At 38.4% G+C, this 23,192-nt stretch overlaps 1 protein-coding gene across 1 annotated transcript in view; it reads left to right on the plus strand.

The window, feature by feature from the left end:
- Positions 1-3,466, plus strand: part of PGGT1B (protein geranylgeranyltransferase type I subunit beta) — a 45,963-nt gene extending 42,497 nt beyond the window's left edge. The window contains exon 9 of the mRNA XM_081132416.1: positions 1,347-3,466. Within this exon, the coding sequence (XP_080988542.1) occupies positions 1,347-1,528 (182 nt within the window). The 3' untranslated portion in view covers positions 1,529-3,466. The remainder of the gene's footprint in view (positions 1-1,346) is intronic.
- The last annotated feature ends 19,726 nt before the right edge of the window (positions 3,467-23,192 follow it).

Here is a 23,192-nt window from a genome sequence, read left to right on the forward strand (position 1 = left end):
TTTTGAGAAAAAAATAAGTTTATTTTTACATTAACTGGAAAGTGTAAGGCCCTATTTTATGTTATTCTGGGTGTATTTTATTTCTCTTTCTATTCCATATTTTTCTGGAAAAGTTTTCTTGTTTTTAGATAGTAAAATTTAATGTTGCTCTGTGTCTTTTATAATTTTAGAGTAACTGCAAGGAACATATAATAGTACAGGGAAAATCAAAAATTTTTGTGGTTTGAAAATTAGAGGAAAATGAGCCAGAAGAAACCCAAGCATTCTCTGAAAAGACAAAAGGGGATTAACATGGGCCTCCATTAGTGAAGTAACTTTTTCACAAGTAACATTGAGTACGCACAACTATTTGTCATTCTGTTATGAAAAGTAAATGATACTCGTGTAAGTAAAACTTTTTCTTTAATTCTTTTGACAAAGTTTTACTTGGTAAGATGTTTTGGACTTTAATAACTCTTGAGGTCATAAATGATGGCCAAATCAAAAATAGAAAAAAATTTTTACTGCTACAAAATCTTTTTTGTAGTGTTCCCGTAACTGCAGAAGTCTGAGCTTTTTGGAAGTCCATATAAGGCTCTCGGGCAGGCAGCAGCCTTGTGATTTCAGTGGCCACTTTAGTGGAAGAGGGTTGCTGACCCCTGAAAGATGGGAAACTAGTGAGGACAGTGTAGAAGAATTGTTATGGTATGAACACTCACATGATTATAGCCAAGTAGAATGTAAGCTTGTTTTTATTTTCAGGTCAGATATTTTTAGAATGACTGACAGTACCCTAAATTGGAAAATTAAATATGGTACAGCATTCCAGAATGGATTATTTTGCTTAAGTGCCTTTTCTTTCAACACAGTGTTAGGATAATCTATGGTTTAGGTACTGTCAGAAGTAAAACTTGGAGGGGAAGGGTACTGCTCCCTAGATTCAGAGGTTTGTTCATTGTACTTTTTAAGAAAATATTTTCCTGTTATGATAAGTTAAAGCCCCTTGTTTCCATATTTTTGTAGTAAGTGAAAGGAGAAATCCACTATAGTGAAAAGTCTTTTTTTATATTACTGCTACTCTTCCTTTTTGTCCTTTAATCACTGAGGATGTTGGAAATGTCACTTCTTCAACAGGAACTGTTTTCCTTTGTGAATATTATTATCTTGAATAAAATATCTGATTTTGATCATCTGGTTTTTAAAAAAATTGATCTTTGAGACTTTATGAAAGCCAATATTTTTAAAACTATATTTAGAATTTTTCTAAACTTATTTTTAATGTAGTGATGGGCTCATAGATATGTAGCTAAAGTATTTTGTAACGTACAAATCAGAGTGCCTATTGTGACAAAATGCCTCATTTTCAGATGCTTTGCATGCATACTTTGGGATTTGTGGCCTGTCACTAATGGAGGAAAGTGGAATTTGTAAAGTTCATCCCGCCCTGAATGTAAGCACACGGACTTCTGAACGCCTTCGAGATCTCCATCAGAGCTGGAAAACCAAGGACTCTAACCAGTGCTCAGAGAATGTACACATCTCCACATGACCGACTTTAGATTGGGAGGGTGGGGGGATTTGTAGCATAACTGTAGCTCAAGGTTAAAAGCCATGTATAACCAAGTGTGCTCTTTTTTTAAGAGGTATAGTCTTACAATCAAATCTTGTGCTGGTGTCACTTTGGGATATGGTCTTGAGCCAGTATTTGTAGTGGGTTTCAAGAAAATCTTTGAAGTTTGAACCACAGTGGACTCTGTTGTGGTTCTTAAATGTTTATACTGTATTTCTAAGAAGTTCTTTGAGGAAAATTAACTGTGTGTATGTAGGTTATCTTTTTTAAAACCCCTTAGTACAAATGTATCATATTATAAAATAGACAGAAATCTTCAAAACAAGTTTACAGTTCACATAGCATTGATAATCTTTGGGTGAACACTTAGTGATCATTTAAAAAGCTTGATTGCTGATGGTAGAAAATTGCTTTAATGAATTAAGTATCTGGGATTATTCTTGAAAACAATTGATCCCATAATTTTTAAAAAGAAAAATGACTTATTTTGTCTCATTCATAAGTGTGTGCCAATTAAACTTGTGTGGCCTATATAAATGAAATTAACCTCATAGCAAGAATGAATGGGTTTAACTAATACAGTACTTTTTTAAAGGGAGATTGTTTTAAGAAAACTATTATGTACCTGAGGGAAAAGTAATTTAACTGTATGTGATAGTGAATGGAAAAGTTTTGTGCTATGCAGATCATTTATTTAGATGTTGCTCGGATGAATAACAGTTATGTTTGATTTTAATCTCAAATTACTAGTTCCTTTTTTTTCCTTTATGGGGAGAAAACAGTATTATCTGGAGGAAAAGATAGTTAGTGGTTTCGTTTATTTTTCTGAGATATGTGATATTATAAATTATACTTGTACTTTTATAACTGAGTTATTTTTAGCCACTTAGATTTTTTTTTTTTTAGTTTGTTGTCCCATGTTTTAGCTCTTCTAATTTCAAACTGATAATTTTCTAATTTTTTCAAATTTAATAAGTACAAATTTAATGAAAAAGCAGGACCACTCAAGTAAATTTAATGGTTTAGCTCCATACATGGGCATTTATATTTTTATATTTTCAGGTAAGTCAAAGGGAAATGTACTATTTAAGTGTTAAAGACTGGGGTTTTGCTTTTGTTCTTTTATTTATTCTATGAACTTGCTAATTGTAAAGGAGGTAATGTAAAAACTCATCCGGTCAGTAATCAGTTTATTGGTAAATCACATCAGTGACTATCGCTCAGTGACATTCAAAGATATGAAACTAGTACTGAAATGGAAATGGAAAACATTTCACCAAAGGAGCTGGATTTAAGTTACAATCATGGTGATAATAAATGTTGAAGTATTTGTTCTCCACGTATCAGTACAAAAACTAAATTATTAGCATCACTGTTTAGGTATAGTCATATTTAATATTTTACTTTAATTTCTTTCCTAAATTGGAAAAAAAATAACCTCAAATGATGGTTCTTCCCAAACAAAGGGAAAGCTAGTATATACATAGAGAAATGATTATGTATTATTGATATGGATAGTTTTAAACTTCAGTTTGCCAGAGTAAATTTTTTTTAATTAGAAGTAAAATCAATTTTCTAATGATAGGAATAAGTTTAACAACATATGTCATCCTACCATGAGTTGCTTCTGTTTAAATTCAGGCAAATTAAAACATCCACATCTCAAACTATGTCATCTTTTAGCCATCGGGAGTTAAAATATCATATATGTATGGCTTTTGAACTATATGCAAAACCCAGACTGTTTTTCCTGAATCACCATTAGTGGTTGGAAGGTGGGAAAGTTAGTAACAGTAACTGTATTCATAAAAGAAAAAGAATTCCAAGGTAAAAAGTATTTCATAAAACTATTAAGTATTTTTTGATTCCTTGTATAATATAATAGCATAAGATTAAAAATTATAATATAATTCTAATTGATATACTTGTGAGAGGCCTTCTTGTAAGACGTTATGGCCCGACCAACGTGGCTCAGTGGTTAAGCGTCCACCAATGCACCAAGAGGTCACTGATTTGATTCCCAGTCAGGGCACATGCTCCCATTGCAGGCTCGGTCCCCAGCAGGGGGCATGGAGGAGGAAGCCAGTTGATGTTGATACATGGATGTTTCCCTCTCCCTCTCTCTCTCTCTCTCCCTCCCTCCCTCCCTCCCTCTCTCCCCCTTCCCTTTCTTTCTAAAATCAATCAAACATTTTTGAAAAATAGTTATCTATTAAGAAAACACAAAACTTTATGAACCAGTGATTGTCACATTCCACAGCAGCATATTGACCAAAAAAATACCACGCTAGTGTGAATTGTGGAGAAACTATTTCTAAATTTTTCTAAATAGTTATTTATAAAAAAGGTGTTTATGAATAAGGTAAATTGTAAGTAATATTTTACATATATACTTTGTTTTTTTAGCAGTGGTGATGTAATGAGAAGGGAAATATGAACTCTAAAATCTCAACTCTATTCCCTATGCTGTACCTCCACCCCTAATATGGTATTTTTTAGAAGATAGTAGAAGCTTTGTTTTGAGCATCTTCATAAAAACAAGGTTAATCAGATCCTATAACACAGTTCAACCTATTTATCATCTACAGTGTTTTTAGATTTGACCTGTAATATGCGTACATTTTTATTAGATGTTTAGTTATTTATAAACATTTAAATTCAAATAAAAGTTCTGCTGACAGTGGTACATAGTTTGAAAACTGTTGGAGCTGATAATATTTAAGAGTCAGTTTAGTAAAGTAGTCCTCTGGAGTCAGGTGGACTTAAATCCCAGATCTGCCAGTGCAGCAGTGTGATCTTGGACCCTAACTTTCCTACTGATTAAAAAAAGGCGGGGGGGGGAGGGAGGTCCCAACTCGCATGGTTGTTTGACAATTAAATGAGATAATACATAGAAAGCACTTAGCATAGTACCTGAAATACAATAAATTCCCAATTATAATTCTGTCATAGAATTATTGTTATTAAAACCTCTTTTCTACAGTAGAGATCTCACAGAGTTTAAACTCAGGGAAAATGATGGCAGCGATATAGTTTTTGAATCTCCCCATAAGAATACACTGTAACTAGGATAGCCACAGGCCCTATTCTACAAAACTAAATGACAGGGTTTCCCCATAAATGTGAATATCCAAGTAAGTGAGGACAGATCACTGCCCGACATCGTTTCAGCATCTGTGTGGAGGGGAGTGGGAGGCAGGCAGCTGGTTCCTGACGCCTTGAGAGCAGGACGGTACCGACGCCCGCCTTCTCAGTCCGAACCGAAGCTGACAGTGGGAGGGGTTCTGCAGCCCCATTCTCGGGTGGCGTCACAGCAGTACAATAAGGTGGGACGATGTGTCAGAGCAGCCCGGGCCCTGGCCTGTGCCCCTCTGAAAAGTAATGAGACGAAGCCGCACACTGAGCAAAAACTGCTAGACTTAGAATCCAAACTGGACAGAACAAGGACCTTAGGACAAAGGGAAGAGGAAGTCCGGGTAAATATTGGGAAGGAAGGCCAATATAGACATAGATAATCTTTTGAATACTTTGTAAAAATGAAAAGGGAGTGTTAAAGCCATGGACCTAACAAAAGTCAGCACCCTCCCTCCTAAAAGTACAGGAAAACTCAGTTTTTAAAAAAAAACAACTGAAAAGGATTACTGTCAGCTTCCATTCAAAGTTATAAGAAATAAGACTGAGCAGACCAATATCGCCATAGGCAATGAAAGCACACTAGAAAGACATCACAGGACTGATAAAAACCTAATATTTCTTTTATTTAGTGGTTGTTTTTTAAGCTTTTAATTTTTTTAATCCTCACCCAAAGATATGTTTTTATTGATTTTTAAAATTTTTTTAGAGAGACCGGAAAGGAGAGAGAAACATCGATGTAAAAGAAAAACGATTGTTTTCTTCCTGTACGGGCCCCAACCGGGGATCAAACCCCAAACCTAGGTGTGTGCCCTGACCCGGAATCAAACCTGCAGCCTTTTGGTGTACGGGATGCCGCTCCAACTGAGCCACACCAGCTGGGGCAAACGAATTTTTTTAAGCAGTATGATAGGAAATCTATAGTATTTAGAACTATATCAATAAAAATGGGAAAAGCTGAAAATTAAACTACCAAGTCTTAAAAACTGGAGGAAAGAGCAAACCAAAAGAAAGCAGAAGGAAGAAATTAGTAAAAAGTGGAGAAGAAAGGAGAGAGGATAGGATAGACAGACCACCAGCTAACCTCAAAAATGAAGGAAACAAAAATTTAAATGACATGGGAGAAATAACCATAAAACAGGAAAATTTTCAAAATTATAAAAGACTAAGTAATTTTATATAATTAGAAAAATACCTTTTTTAGAAAAATGCAAATTGCCAAAATTTACCCTACTAGATATAAAAATTCAAAACAAACCATTACCATAGAAGAAGCAAATAAAGGACTCCTTACCAAAAAACATCAGGTCCAGATTGTTTAAAGGAGAGTTCTACCAAACCTGTAAGATTAAATAATCTCAATGTTTAAAGAATTCCAGACACTAGAAAAATAATCTTGAACCTCAAAGTGCCAAAAAACAAAATGAGAAAAACTTCCAAATTCATTTTATAAAATGAATATAACATTGTCTCCAAAACCTGACAGATTGTACCAAAGAGAAAATTATATACTACTCTCACTTAGAAATATCATTGCAAAAATTTTAGCAGCATATTAGCAAACAATCCAATAACACTTTCAAAAAGTAATAAATCATGACTAAGTTGAGCTTATTATAGTAATGCAAGGAAAATTCAATATTAGACAGTCTATTAATATTCATCATATCAAAAGTTAAGGAGAGTAATCATATGATTATCTCCGTCTTTGCAGGAAAGATTTTTGACAGAATCGAGCACTCATTCATGTTAAATATACTTAAGTAGAAATTGATGGTAATTCATTGGCATTGTACCTCTGCTGAAAAACCAGCATCTTAATGTCAAAACAAAAGAGGCTTTCCAACTAAAGTCAGGAACAAGACCCACTGTCTCTTCTACTACTTAACATTGTGTTGGGGTTTTAGCTAATGAAGTTTGGGAAGGAAAAGGTAAAACTATTTGCAGATATGATTTTATATCTGGGAAACCCAAGGAATTTGTTGAAAAACTCTGAGAACTTAGTAAAGTAGCAATTTATTAACATAGAAATATCAGTAGCCTTCACCAGAGAGTGCATAGTCTGATTCCATTTAAATGAAGTTCAAAATAGGAAAAACCTATCTGTGCTGTCAGAAATCAGTCCCCCTTTTAGTCACTACCTCCCTCCCCAAAGGTAAGTACTATTGTGACGTAACCACCATCAGTTAGTTTTGTCTGGTCTCGAACTTTATATAAATGGAGTCATAACGTATACTTTTTCTTTTCAACTGTCCGTTTAAGTTCAACAAGGATTGGAAGAGTACAAGGCAGTATCTGTGGTGCTGGTAATGTTCTGTTTTATGATCCAGGTGCTGGTTCCTAGGTGCAATCACTTAATATGAAGCTGTATACACTTATGATTTATGCACTTTTCTGTATGTATCATCAAGTTCAATAAAAATATTTACTAATAAAAATAAAAGACTTGATAGATACACAAACCTAAACTAGTTAGAAAATATACTTGATATACTTGAAGAGAATATCCCTTTTATGATTTCAAAAAAAGGAACATGTAAACTTGTCCAGAATCTCTAAGGAAAGCTTAAAATATATCTTTTTTTATTGATTTCAGAGAGAGGAAAGGCGAGAGAGATGGAAACATCAATGGTGAGAGAGTCGTCATTGATCGGCTCCCTCCTGCATGCCCCCAACTGGGGATCGAGCCCACAACCTGGGCATGTGCCCTGACCGGGAGTCGAACCGCGATCTCCTGGATCCTAGGTCAATGCTCATCCACTGAGCCACACCCAGCTGGGTGAAAGCTTAAAAAAGAAAACTCTTGAAAGACAAAGTCTTGAATAAATGAAGAGATTATACCATATCCTTAGATGAGACTCAACATCAAAACATTTTTTTTCCTTAGGTTAATTTATAAATTTAATGCTATCCCAATAAAAATTATGTTTGTTTTTATTTGAGAGAACATAAAAGAATAACTATGAAAACTGAAAAAAAAAAAAGGAATAGTGAAAGGCAACTAGCCCTACCTGACATTAAAACATACTCCTAAATCCTCCCAATACTACATACATACATAACACAAATACACACAAATATACATATGAATATGAGATACACTATTCTTTACTATAACTTTTTTCCATTCAACAATATATTATGAATGCCTTTCTCTATCCATACTTTGCTTTAAACAGTTGCATAGTATCGCATTGCATAAAAGTACCAATCGGTGCCTTATTTTACACAATTACAAAAATACTGCTATAAGATCTTTGAAAATGTATTGTTGCCTACTTACGTAATTCTTTAAGCTAAATTTATAGATGTGGAGTTGCTGAGGCAAACAATACACACATTATAAATTCTGCTTTCTAAGGTGGTGCTGGTGCATACTACCTTGACACAGATTTCAAATGTGATCAGAAGGTAGTCCCATAATTCACTGGAGGAACTATGAGCTTAGGCTGAAAGCCAGTTTCCCTCATTTAATTCTAGAGGAGCAAGTCAGGGAGCTTGGCAGAGCTTTATGAAGTCTAAGGAGTGAAGGAAAAGAATCAATTTGACAAAGTGCATAAGTAGCTTGCTCTAGAATTATAATGGATTTTCACCTTGCCATTTGAATTTCAGCGATTGAGTACAATGCTGGAATACTGTGCTTCAGAATGTCTTTTCTGCTGTAGGGTGTGCAGTAGAAAATTAGTGGTTGAAATTATAGAGAGATGCACGTAAGAATAATTGTTCAGGCAATACCTTTTTTTTTTTTCTTTTATTACTGATACTTATTTCTCATCTTAAGGTTATTTCCAACTCACAAATTTGCTGTGAACATCAGGTATTTTTCTGTGGCTTTCCTCGAAGGAAATTTCTGCATTAAATACTGTATACTTTAAAAATATTGGAAATAACTGTTAAATTGCCATCCAAAACCAGTATAGCCTTTCATAAACTCATCAGCGGGGTGTTAGAGCACCTGCTTCCTCATATCCTTTGCAACACTGGATATTACCAATCTTAAAATTGTCCCATTCTGCATAAAAAGAAGAATAGTATTCCCTTGTTGATAACACATGTAGAAAACAAGCCTAAGCTTTGGGGGAAGTTTATTCTTTATATGTGTTGTATGAATGAATGCTGGTCGGTTTATGTCTGTGATAGTGAAATCAAAATAATGTCCTTTTATTATCGTACGACTTACAACAATAGTTTTCAAAGTGTGATCTGCAGACAGGAGGAGTGGCATCACCTGGTAACTTAGAAATGCAAGTTCTCAGGTCTCACCTTAGACCTACTGAATCAGAAACTCTGGAGGTGGAACCAGCTATCTGCTTTAACAGGCCCTCCAAGTGGCTCTGGAGCACAGTCAAATTTGAGGTCCAATCACTGATTTAGAAAAAGCAGCCTGGGCAGGAGAAATGAGAGAACCCCATAAATTTAAAAGGGAGATTTTAGTTAACATTAAGCTCAGTGTGATTCAACAACGTGATCTTGACTCCTACCCAAAATAGCAAATATTATGTTAGTCTGTGGTGGTAGGGTTGAAAATGTAATAAATACATATGCAAAGAGAATATTACATTTATTTTCTCAGATGAACCCAGTCCTCATTTGCCAGTTGTTTGGCTATCAAGGTGTAGGGAAAGCTGGGAGTGGGGCTGTTTACATTGGTCACCTAACAATTTCATTCTCTTAGTATCAGCGTTTTGTTTTGTTTTTTCCTCCTGCTCCTTGCTTTCTGGGTGCTGGTGGAGGCCTCTGTTGCAGGTTGCTGCTCTAGTTTGTTTCCCGGATTGGTGCCTGCGGAGGTGTCTGCCGCTGGTCTAGGGGGCCTTTCCAGGTGGGTTGTCTGCCGTTGGCCTCTTGATTGCACAGTCCCAGCACTATGGCCTCTTTGCCCTGATGTCAGGCCTCCACCAATCTACCCGATCTTAGGGACTCCATATCTATACCCTTCAACGCCCTACACACACACACACACACACCCCTTTGGCATATGCAGAAACTCCTAGATAGTGATGCCTGTAGCACTGTCCCCCATTTCATATATCTAGGTATCTCCCCTCCACTTTGATGCTATCGAGCCACCCTGAATGTAGTAGACAAGCTAGCACTCTCCCAGGACTAAGCAGGTCACAGGGCCACCTCATCACATCTCTACATATTTGGGAGTTACAAATCAAACTAGAAAATTACGTTTTATCATCATAGTTGGCAAATATAATGACAGATTTGAAAAATAGCAGGTCATACCAAATAATTGTGAATAGCACCAACCCATAATTAAGTTAATTTTTCATCCCGGACCATGATTTGGCAGTGACAGCTGCTGGGCAGGAGCAAAGTGGACAAAGGGAAAGGATTTCTTGCTGGCTTGCCAGCCTTGGCTCCCTGCAATCATTGGGAATATCCACAGAATAAACATCCCCTTTCTCTTCCTGGAGGGAGGGAAGGGGGTGGTTCTTTCATCCCCATTTGATCTCTCTTTGCCCATCTGCACCCCCTCCATCTGATCACAAGGTTTCTCTTTATTCCACACAGTCAATCTGGGTCAGGTGATCTTTGCTCTCAACACATGCCCAGCCTCCTGTCCCACCAGCATCACTCAAGCACCTCAAAAGAACCTGAGGTTTAAAGGCCAGTTTCAAATTTAGAAATCTCGGCCTCTTAGGGTTCCCAGCCCAAGGCCAGTCCTCTTTTTTTCCCACCCTAGGCACTCTCCCACCGTTTAAGGAACTCCCTCATGCTTGTGACAAGCTCCATGGCACCTCCAAGTCCCGCAAACAGCTGATCATCACACCTTGGACCTAGGGGTTCACACCCTGGCAGCACAGCCCAAAAAGGAGCCAGAAGAGAACCCCATGCAGGCCCTGGAAGTGGGCTCAGGTGAGAATGGCAGGATCATTGGTACGTGGGCATGCTCTAGAGGGCCCCCACCAATTCCTCATCTTATGGGGAGCACCAGAGTGGGGTCCTCTAGAGTACAAGGGCCCCTCTTGCCCAGATCTAAGGGTAGTGTTGGCAGGCCACCAGCCCCTGTGCTCTTAGGTTTCTTCATGCCTGTCTGGACTTCACTACTAGGCCACCCATACACCTTTCCTATCCCCAACTCTCATCCTCCACACTCTCCCAGGGCTGGGAGTAATAAGATGTCCAGCCTTTGTTTGTGGCAGGAACTTTGCTGTCTTCATTTCCTGAATTCTCTCTACCACTGCCTTGACATGTTAATTGGAGTTTAAGAAACTTAGAAAATGCCTGTGTCGAGTGACAAAGCCTGGCTTTATGATTCTTTTTGCTGCAGACTCTAAAGCTGTGTTTCCCTCTTTCCTTGCTAAACCTCTGAAGGTAAATAAGTGCCTCTGGTGGAAGAGGAAATGCAAAAGCAAAATGCACATCAGAATTTTTCAAAGTTTGTTTAGTAGAGGTAGAGCAGCTAAAATGAAGGAGGTGATGACACCATAGTTCTTTGTACTGTCAGGGACCACAGTGGGTGTAAGGGCAGAAGTAAGAAGATCAGGCTTTCTGAGGGGTCATAGAGAAATGGGCCATATTTATATTCAAATACATAACGAGCTGTTCTATGGAAGGAAGTTTACATTCAGTGGCAAATCCAGAATTTCTATGTAGGAGGAGCTTAGAGAGTGGGAAGGAGAGGCCTAGAGGACTTGCCTTGAAGGTGATTTGACTCTTTACTGTGCTTTTACTTTAGAGAGAGCTCTGGCTTTGGAGAGGAGGTGGAGATTGCAAGTTAACCGTAACCTCTGTCCTTCCGTAGTTACACTCTGGCTCTACCAGTAAGTGTACTGCGCAGAACTTTTCACAACAAATACTATTTGTTGAATAATGGAATTAATAAATTAATCCCCATGTGAGAAACAGCTCTGCAGCACAGAGCTGCATATGGCTAGCATTGATACCATTTAATAACCTGGTTATTAACAGGAAAGGAACAAAGGGAAGGACCAATATTATAGGCATGCCCAGTAAAGTCTAGCTGATGTAGAAAAGGTGATTGTCAGTCATGCCTGGGAACAGGGCATTGGCCAGAATAGGAGTGGCCACTGCAAGGGTGCGAAATCTGAGAAACATAAGCCCTGAACAAGGGGAGTTTCTGCCCTTTTTTCTTGGCTCTCTTGGAGCTCTTGGGCTCTCTCGTTGCAAGGGGCCCACTCCCCTGCCCTTGCCCACATGGCACACAGCCATGTGGACCCCACACACAGTGGACTAATGGACTTAACCTGATGCATCATCGGACCCAGCTCCACCATGGAATGGAAACCCTGGACACTGGCTTTGCTTTTAGCTCTGCTGGATCCCCAGCTACACATTTTCCAGGACTGGTTTAAGGGAAATGGGACTTTGCAAACCGAGGGATGTAACTTCACTCAAATAAAAATCACTCATTCTCTTGTACAAGTCTTAGAAAATTCTTTTTCTCAGGATGTCATAAGAACCCCACTCCCACTGGCATCGGAGAAATCCCACCCATGCAATCTCCTCTGATAACAGAATGGCAAGCCCAGGGAAGCCCCTGCTGCTGGAGGAGGCAAGGCCCAGCAGCAAGGCAGGAATGGAGCAGGAGGACTGCAGCCTGGCAGTGTGTAGCTACATCCACTTCCAGACGGCATTCAGTTCATACGGAGGTGTTAAACAGGAAAACAATTGTTTCAGAGCATTAACCCATTTCTCTGAAACATAAGCATTTTATACTGCCTTCTGAACAACTGCATGGTCACAGTAAACAGATCACCCTAGTTGATGAGGCAAAGTTCCCTTTTTCAGAAAAGTTCTCAGTTCATAAATGTAGAAGGAATGATGGGGATAGAAAACTAGTTCACAAATGCTGATTTTAGGCAACAATCCTCAGTAGATAATGAAACCATTAGGAGAAAAGTTGATGGAAAACTTTCAAATGGGAGGCTCACCTGAACCAACTGACCACAGTCTCTTAAAGTGACTGGCACATTTTTTTAAAAAATGGCACCACAAGAAGCAATCAGCCATATCAGAAGGTAGAACTTCCCAAAGACAAAGCTGGTCAATGGCATAAAAAATGGAGGGGGAGGGAGAAGGTAGATTAAAAGAAATGGAAGCCCTGGCCAGTTTGACTCAGTGGTTAGAGCATCAGACTGAAGGGTCCCGGTTTGGTTCTGGCCAAGGGCATGAACCTCAGTTGCAGGCTCAATCCCCGGCCCTGGTCTGGGCACGTGTAGGAGGCAACCAATCGATGTGCATCAGTGTTTCTGTCTCTCCCACTCTCTCTGAAAAGCAATGGAGCCCAGCCGGGTGTGGCTCAGTGGTTGAGCATCGACCTAGGATCTGGGAGATCGGGGTTCGATTCCCGGTCAGGGCACATGCCGGGTTGTGGGCTCAAGCCCCAGTCGGCGACATGCAGGAGGCAGCCGATCAGTGACTCTCTCATCATTGATGCTTCTATCTCTCTCTCTCCCTCTCCCCTCCTCTCTCTGAAATCAATAAAGATATATTTAAAAAAAAAAAAAAAAAGCAATGGGAAAAGTATCCTTGGGTGAAGAAAAAAAAAAAAAAAAGAAATGTAAGACATAACAACACGTGGGCTTTATTTGGGTTCTAATTTGAACAAAAAGACCTTTTGAGAGAAATTCGATTATGGATTAGATATTAAATAATATTAAATAGTTATTTTTAATTTTGTGATAATCGTTTGTGTTGTATTTCCTCATATTTTAGAGATATATTCAGAATTTGGATTGACAAATCAGAGCTTTGCTTTAAAAAGATTCTAGTGGCACTCACCTCCGAGGGCTTAGTCAGAAGGCTGTCGTAGGGACAGGGTTCTTCTTATTGCTGTTTTAAGTTCCATGGGAGTTTCTGATGAGAAGCCAGTTTTAGGGATCATTAAATAACTCGAAGGCCCCTTCTTACAGGGAGAGTACGTGATGTCAAGGTGACTTCGGGCTGATGAACGTGTGGCTCTTAAATGGTAGTTGAGAGCAGCGTCTTTAGGAGGCAGTATGTTGCTAGCAAAATTATTTTTTTCTGGGCAGTTCATCACAAATCAGAAGCCTGAGTATTTGAGAAAGAAAAAAAAGATTCCAGAGGTTCTTGATTTTCTATGTCAGGCCTGGCTGGACTAGGCTACGTCCAACACTGGAGAAGAAGATGTTTTCATTGAAAACATTTAAGAAGTGGGGGTTGGCTTGAAAACATTTCTGCCATCCCTCATAGATGAAACCTAAAAGTGTAGGAAGATGTACTAAATTATTTTTTTCTGGGCAGTTCATCACAAATCAGAAGCCTGAGTATTTGAGAAAGAAAAAAAAGATTCCAGAGGTTCTTGATTTTCTATGTCAGGCCTGGCTGGACTAGGCTACGTCCAACACTGGAGAAGAAGATGTTTTCATTGAAAACATTTAAGAAGTGGGGGTTGGCTTGAAAACATTTCTGCATCCCTCATAGATGAAACCTAAAAGTGTAGGAAGATGTACTAAATGTAAGGCCTATTAATATGTAAGTAGACAAGTGAGTTTCAGGAAGCACTGCTTTTAAGTTTTTTCAAACAACATTTTACTCCCTGCTAGGAGGAGAGGAAGCACAGATTACAGAACGGAGAGCTCGAAACCAAATTATTTCAGCTTTCATTTCTATAACAGGCATGTACTAACATTACTTCAGTGTCTAAATGAGTTCATAGAGCTCACTCTACTTTATTAAAATGAGATTTTACTTAAGTCATAGGAGATTGCAAACTGGGTTATAACTGTTGAATGTTTAATACTCAAAGTATTTATGGGAGGCACAATAGCACATTTCTGCTTATAAATATATAATAACATAATGGAAGTTACCCATTAAATTTTTAATAACCAATAAAGAGTATATCTTGAATGTGCTTTTCCTCAGAGTTCTTTGATAGTATATTTGGGGGAAGAGAGAAGTTGGTTGACTGTTAAAAAGATGCCTTTCCCTCCAGTTCCGTTTCAATTACATTTTACTGTTGTCTGAAAAGAGGGCAGAAATTGTCAACTGAGGACACAGCTGAAAAAAATCCCGATTTATGGGGAATTTTTTTATTTTAAAGATTTATTTTCTTACTAATAAACTCTGGGTAACTTAGCAACCTGGCTTTAAACACAGGAAACCTAATGACTTTCATCTTTTCCCCTTAAACACACAGTACAAGAAGAGCTTCAAGATGCCCCAGGAGGAAAGTGATTGTTACTACCCAACCCAGGACTTCAAGTATCATCATACTTTTAAGCCCTTGATACAACCCTGTCTTTTCTAGTTTTTAAAAGGTAAGCAGTTGTATCAGAAAAACTTTAAAGAGGACAACAGGGGTACTGTGGACAAGAAGGTCTCCCTCCCACACCCAATTTCTCACTCCTCAGGCCTCTGCAGAGGCAACGCTGTGGGCAGTTTGTTCTCCAGAAATGGGCCGGTAGACACAACATATGTGTCAGAATGTTTATGCAGCCCACACACTTACATATAATGGTGACCCAAAGAGCAATTGACTCAGCAGAAATTCAAATTTTCATTCATTTGACGTAGCCTGGCATTTTCCTATTCCAAATATCTAGTACCAGTTATTAGGGGAAATGGCCAATTTAATAATCTTTGTTATATTTGAGAAAGGACTAAGGAAAGACTTAATAAAATAACTTATAAACCCATAAAAATAATTAAACAGTAACAACTGGAAGGTCACAGAACAAGATTCTTATTTTTTTAATTCTACCGCTCCTCAGTTGCCACTGCATAATAGAATCTTTTAACTTTGAGCCTGATCGCGTTGGGCTGCTGCAAAAACCACCACAGGCTGAGATGAACTAAGTCCCACTGCAGAGGTGAACTGGAGCTGAGATTTCCATCTCCAAATGCTTAATGCTTGAGGAGAGAAGGTTCTGGGCCGTGTCAACAACCAACATCAGCTGCTTTAGGTAACTGGTACTATTTGTTGCAACACTGCTGCTTCTTAGTAGAAATCAAGAAAGCACAGACCTGGTTGTTTGTGCTGGCTTTGCTTCCTCGCCCTCTTTACATCATAGAACACATACAGAATATTGTTTATAGGGCACCCGCAGGAGGCAGGATGTAAACCCAGGAGGCAGCTTATGAGCAGAAAACCCACCATCCTTGACACTCTGTTGGCCCAGGTTCTACCCCACACTTTTCCTCTCAAAGGGTATATCTGAGCACACGGAATCAATTACAGCACTGGAATTTGTAGTCATTTGCCACCCAAGTGAGACCTGCAGACCACTTTATTTATTACAGCAGCAATAGCACTTGGAACTTGTTAGAAAAACTGACACTCAGACCCATCGAATCAATACAAGCTTCCCAAGTAAGTCTTGTGAACATTTAAGTTTGAGAAGCATTCTACAGGTAATGTCTACTCCTTAACATGCTTATAAGGCCCTTGGAGAGCAAAGCCTTACCTACCTTTCCAGCCTCATTGTTGGTCATTCCTCTCTCCCAACCTAATCATAGTGAAGTATCTTTAATACTTGAGAACACTCTGCTCTTTCTAGTCTTTCCTTTACACTAGCTGGCTCTCAGCCTAGAATGCCCTTTACCTACCCTGCTGAACTTTTACTTATCTTTTAATTGTCAATTTCAATTCACGTTATAGGCCTACCTCAAGAAACAAGAAAAATGTCAAACAACCTACCTTTCACTTAAAGGAACTAGAAAAAGAACAACAAACAAAGCCCAAAGTGAGTAGAAGAAAGGAAATTATTAATCAAGATTAGAGCAGAGATAAATGAAATAGAATCTAAAAAAAAATTTAAAAAAATACAAAAGATCAATGAAACCAAGAGCTGGTTCTTTGAAAAGATAAACCAGATTGACAAACCTTTAACCAGACTCATCAAGAAAAAAAAAGAAAGGACTCAAAATCAGAAATGAAAGAAGTGAAGTAACAACTGACATCACAGAAATACAAACTATATGCCAGCAAGTTGGACAAACTGGAAGAAATGGATAAATTCCTAGAAACATATAATCTCCCAAAACTGAATCAAGAAGAAACAGAAAACATGAACAGACTGATTACAACTAATGAAATCGAAGCAGTAATCCAAAACTTCCAACGAACAAAAGGCGTGGACCAGATGGCTTCACAAATAAATTTTAGCAAACATTCAAAGAAAAAATAACATCTATCCTTCTCAAACTATTCCAAAAAATTCAAGAGGAGGAGAGACTCCCAAGCTCATTTTATGAGGTCAGCATTATCCTAATTCAAAACCAGATAAAGACACTACAAAGAAAGAAAATTATGGCCAATATCCCTAATGAACGTAGATGCAAAAATCCTCAACAAAATATTAGCAAACAGAGTTCAGCAATACATTTAAAAAATCATACACCATGATCAAGTGGAATTTATTCCAGAGATGCAAGGTTAGTACAATATTAGCAATTCAATTGACATGATATACAATATAAACAAAATGAAGGGTGAAAATCATGATCATATCAATAGGTGCAGAAAAAGCTTTTGACAAAATCCATCACCCATTTATGATAAAAATTCTCAGCAAAGTGGGAATTGAGGAACATTTCTCAACATAATAAAGGCCATATATGACAAACCCACAGCCAACATCATACTCAGTGGGCAAAAACTAAAAGCATTTCCCTTGAGATCAGGAACAAGACAGGGATGCCCACTTTCACCACCCTTACTCAACATAATACTGGAAGTCCTAGCCACAGCAATCAGACAAGAAGAAATTGGAAAGGAAGAAGTAAAACTGTCATTATTTGCAGATGACATGGTACTATATATGGAGAACCCTAAGGACTCCACCAAAAAACTGCTGGAATTGATAAAGTCAGCAAAGTAAGCAAGAAACAAAATAAATATCCAGAAATCAGTTGCATTTTTATACACTAATAATGAACTATCAAAAAGGGAAACTAGGAAGACAACCTCATTTTCAATTGCATAAAAAAATACCTAGGAATAAATTTAACAAAGGATGTAAAAGACCTGTACTCAGAAAATTTTAAGAGACTGAAGAAAGAAATTGAAGAAGATACTAGTAAATGGAAGCACATACCATGCTCATGGATAGGAAGAATTAACACTGTTAAAATGTTCATACTACCCAAAGCAATGTATAGATTCAACACAATTCCAATCAAAATAACAAGCAAGGCACATTTCATGGAACTAAAATACATAATCCAAAAATATATGGAATGACAAACTCTAGATAGCCACAGCAATCTTAAGAAGTTGGAGGAGTTACTTTTCCTGATATCAAACTTTGCTACAAAGCATAGTAATCAAAACAGCATGGAACTGACATAAAAAGAGACATATTGATCAATGGAAGAGAATAGAGAGCCCAGAAACAAACCCATGCCTTTATGGTCAATTAATATTTGACAAAGGAGGCAAGAACATGCAGTGGGGTAAAAACAGTCTTTTTAATAAATAGTGTTGGGAAAACTGGACAGATATGTGCAAAAAAAATGAAACTAGACCACCTTCTTACATTATATACAATAATAAACTCAAAATGGATTAAAGACTTAAACATAAGACTCGATACCATAAATATCCTAAAAGAAAATATAGGCAATAAAATTTCGGGCATCTCTTCTAGTAATATTTTTTTAAAAAATATGTGTTTATTGATTTCAGAGAGAGGAAGGGATGGGGGGAGAGAGAGAGAGAGAAACATCAGTGATGTGAACGAGTCATTGATCGGCTGCCTCCTGCACGCCCCCTACTGGGGACCAAGCCCTCAACCTGGGCATGTGCCTTAACCAGGAATCGAACCTCCATCTCCTAGATCATAGGTTGATGCTCAACCGCTGAACCACTCCAGCCAGGCGTAATATTTTTTTCTGATATATCTTCTAGGGCAAGGGAAAACCAAAGAAATAAACAAATGGACTACATCAAAATAAAAAGATTTTTCACAGTGAAGGAAACCATCAACAAAATTAAAAGATGAACCACTGATTGGTAGAACATATTTGCCAATGATACATCAGATAAAGGGTTAATATCCAAAATTTATTAAAAAATCACACAACTCAACACCAAAAAACAAGCAATCCAATTAAAAATGGGCAGAGGACCTAAATAGACACTTCTCCAAAGAGGTCATACAGATCACCAATAGACATATGAAAAGATGTTCAACATCACTAATCATCAGATAGATGCAAATTAAAACCACAATGAAGTATCACCTCATACCAGTCAGAGTGCCTATCAATATATCAACTAACAAGTGTTGGTGAGGATTGGAGAAAAGGGAATCCTTTTGCATTGTTGGTGGGAATGCAGATTGGTGCAGCCACTGTGGAAAACAGTATGGAGGTTACTCAAAAAATTAAAAATGGAACTGCCTTATGACGCAGTGATTCTACTTCTCGGTACATATCTGAAGAAAGCCAAAACACTAATTCAAAAGAATATATGCACTCCTATGTTCCTTACAGTGTTATTTACAATAGCCAAGATATGGAAGCAACCCAAGTGCCCATCAGTAGAACAGTGGATTAAAAAATGTTGGTACATATATACAATGGAATATTACTCAGCCACAAAAAATAATGGAATATTACCATTTGCAACAGCATAGATGAACCCCCAGAGAGTATTATGCTAAGTGAGATGAGTCAGTCAGAGAAAGACAAATACCATATGATTTCACTTATATGTGGAATATAAAGAACAATATAAACAAACAAAAAGAAATAGACTCATAGATACAGAGAATAGACTGATGGTTGCCAGAGGATGAACCAGAGGGTGATGGGTAAAAAAGATAAAGGGATTGAGAAGTATGGACTAGTAGTCACAAAGTAGTCATAGTGATGTAAAGTGCAGCATAGGAAATATGGTCAATAATATTGTAATAACTCCATATAGTGCCAGTTGGGTACTGGAAATATCAGGGAGAACACTTTGTAAAATGTATGATTCTCTAACCACTATGCTGTACCCCTGAAACTAATACAAAATAATATTGAATGTAAGCTGTGATTGAAAAAAATTAAATAAAAGTCAAGCTTCACCTGCCTAGCTGATTAGGCAGAGCAAGACACTGGCCCATCTTCCACCCAGGTTGTGCCCTAGTTCAGATGATGTGACTTGGTTATAGTAATTATTACATTGGACAGTAATGGTCTGCTTACTGTCTATTTTCTCAAGCAGATGTGAGCTCTTGATGTCAGAACCTTTGGTGTATTCATCTTTGAATTTCTAGCAAGCAACACAGCACATGGTAGGTACACAATCCATGCTTATTAGATAAATCGACCAGGGACTCTTGCTGGACTTTTCTGCCAGAAAACCATTTCCTCTAAAGACAATAGTGTACATAACATTTATAAATCATTTCAAAATAATTCTGTTTGTATTTCTCTGACTTGTGGCCAGTTTTATAAAATGCAGGATAGTATCTAAACCCATTTCTTATGCCTCAGGCCAGATATAAAATTATGATCTATCTTTTTAGGATTTAATATATTTTAACTGTAATAGAGTTATTGCAAAGAGAAATAAAATCATATCAAAATAAATTATAGATTAAAAACATCTTCTAATATGACTGCTGTCTACTAAATCACTGTCCAGTGCTTATTTTTCAAAAATGTAAGACTATATATTCACCACTCACTATTTTTTCTATAAAGATAATAAAAAATCATTATTTCTAGCTGGTCTGTGTCCACTTTAGAAATCAAACTCTCACGTAGTATTCTTTTTCTTCCCTAAGCATTGTAAACTTAACTCCATACACTTCTTTGGCTGGCCTTCTCCATGCAGCACTTATCAGTCCTTGTCTGGGTGCCAGCACCGTATCACTGTGTTAGGGAGACTCATACAAGGAAGTGTTGTAAAAGACCAATTTCTCTCTTATAGCTGAGCAATTATTGGTGTAATTTACCAGAGTTGTCCTCCATGAGACCACACCCAGTGCTGTGTAAAGCTGAGCAGACAGAGTTTCTTTCCCCTTCTGAGTTTAGGAAAGTAGGTATGAAGGGAAGGATGTGAACTTTTGTAAGGTCTGATACAGGCATCTGCCTCTGAGACGAGAAACTTTTAGGATGTTAGAAGGGGAGGTGGTGGTGACAGCAAGGACTGAGCAGACAAAGAGGAGCCAACAGTTGACTGCTCGCCATCCCTCAGAAAACATGAAAAGAGAGCAAGTAATTTTAAAATATAGAGAATAAAACTTAGGCAACACAGACAATTTATTTGGAACCCCTGGCTTAGGAACTTGCTTCTCTAATGCAGAGACTCTCTATTAAAAAGAAAGAAAATATTACATTTGTGAAATGGGCTTTGTACAGAGCCTCAAAACCGTGGCTTAGGGGCCTAAAGAGTTAATGTGGCTCCTTAAATCCCTCACAGGGATGAAAGGGGCCCAGAGAGTGTCTCCCAGATCTGGTTCACAGCCTAAGGAAGAAATGCCTAAGCCTTACTATCAAAGAGTATAAGAAAATCATTGATCTCCATTGTCCTGACTAGCTAATCAGTCACTAAAAACATAAAACAGGAAATTCAGAGCTGTCGCCCTCTTCTAAGAGTGCCAACCTATTTTTACAGTCCAGAAAATCCTGCACATATCTCCTTTCTCCATTCATGCCTCAAAGACACAGGAGTAAGCCAAGTTACCTGGACTGTGATTTTGCTGTTCGGGTACACCAAATCCCTTTCATGTTCTCACAGAACTGGGCCACTGAATGTAAGATTCATGCCCTGCCAAAAAATGGGCTCTAGTGCAATCCCACTAGTACCACCAACTGAACCCTTCAGAAGAGACCTTGGGGCTGTAAGAAATCAGGTGCAGCAGAGCATCTACAGATCTAAGAAACACATTCTTCCCTAACCAGGATTCGCCTACACTTCAGGCTGAGGAGATTTCTATCCAATGGCTAAATAGCCACGTCTTGTCTGGAGATGCTTTTCGTTCCAGATTTCTTAATACTCTTTACACATCTGCCATGGCACTTAGCTTCTTGTATTAAAATTGCCTATTGATCTATTTGTCTCTCCTCAATGGCAACAGGTAGCCCTTGATTAGGGAACTAAACCTTATTCTGTTTCAGATTCCCAGTGCTTACAATACATAGTAGGTGCTTGTTAACATTAGTTGAATTTAATTCATCTAAGCCAGTTTTCCTGCCCAGCCTACTGTCATTGGAAAGTGACCGGGACAGTGGTGGGTCTGTCCGAACACAGTCTGGAACGTGTGGGTTCTTGACTTCATGCAGGAAAGATTTTACTACACGAGTACAGGTGTGGTTTTTTTGTTGTTGTTGTTAATATATATGTTTTTATTGATTTCAGAGAGAGGAAGGGAGAGGGAGAGAGACAGAAACATCAATGACGAGAGAGTTGCCATTGATCCACTGCCTCCTGCACACCCCCGACTGGGGATCGAGCCCACAACCCCGGGCATGTGCCCTGACCAGGATTCGAACCTCAAACTCCTGGATCCTAGGTCGATGCTCAACTGCTAAGCCACACTGGCCGGGCCAGGTGATTTTGAGAGTATGTTTGTTAAAGCTGTGGGCAGTGAAACAAAGTAAGGGCTTAAGGTAGAAGAGGCAAGATCATAGTAATAGGAGTGAGCCTGGGCAGAGCTGCCTTGGCCCTTTGGAAACATGAGAAAGAGTAGAGCCTAGGCAAGGCTGCCTTGGCCCTTTTAGAAAGAAAGTCACAGAGGCAGGAGAAGTGAGTCAGCTGGGCTGTGTGGACTCAGGAAACAAGTTATAGAGGCAAAAGGCCCTTGGAGACAGGTTCAGGAGGTTAGCCCTGGATGAGCTGCTGCTGCCTACTGCTCCTCTGGTTGCAAATCTCGTGGGGAGCATTAGAGCTTAGGAGAAAGAAAGCAAACGTACACACCTGAGGAAGGAGAACGTGCAGTGGGTCTTTTGTCTTAAGGGTTTTTATCTGTTTTCTAAAGGTGGGAATTTTATGGGAGGTCCCAGGAGGATCTCAATAGAATATTCATCAGCTTTCCAGGTGTGTCCTTTAATATGCTGATTCATCAAAATGAGCGTATAGACATTCAAAGAATGTCACCAACTAAGGTGAGTCTGTCCCCATAGAGTCTGGGATGTGTAAACCATTTGCTCCTAAGTGTCCTTGGTTAGGGGAAAATAAGGCCTTGTGATTTACTACCTGGCTGTAAATTGCTTGGCTGTCTCAGTTTCCACATTCCACTTGCCAAGGAATTTTCCTCGTTTCTTACTATCCTGTCTTAGTACTGGAAGGCAAACAGGGCTCCCCACTCAGCTAAGTGTCCATTCTGGTCACCTTTAACAAGCCATTTCCTATGCCAGATCTCATTACTGTATGCCACAGGAATCATAAAATGTACCACCTGGATCAGTAGAAATAGTAACAGCTTGATGTGTTCCTGTCTATAAAATGCCCAAAGCTCTCCAGAGGAGAGAAGAGGCTGTTTGGTTCAGAGTTTCTAGAACTGAGGGGACAGTATGTCAGACCACCCAGTGAATCTCACAAATAGGACAGAACTTACATTACCCTTGTTTTGTTTGT

The sequence above is a fragment of the Miniopterus schreibersii genome (genome assembly GCF_964146895.1).
Source record: "Miniopterus schreibersii genome assembly, chromosome: 3".
Classification (NCBI taxonomy): Eukaryota; Metazoa; Chordata; class Mammalia; order Chiroptera; family Miniopteridae; genus Miniopterus; species Miniopterus schreibersii.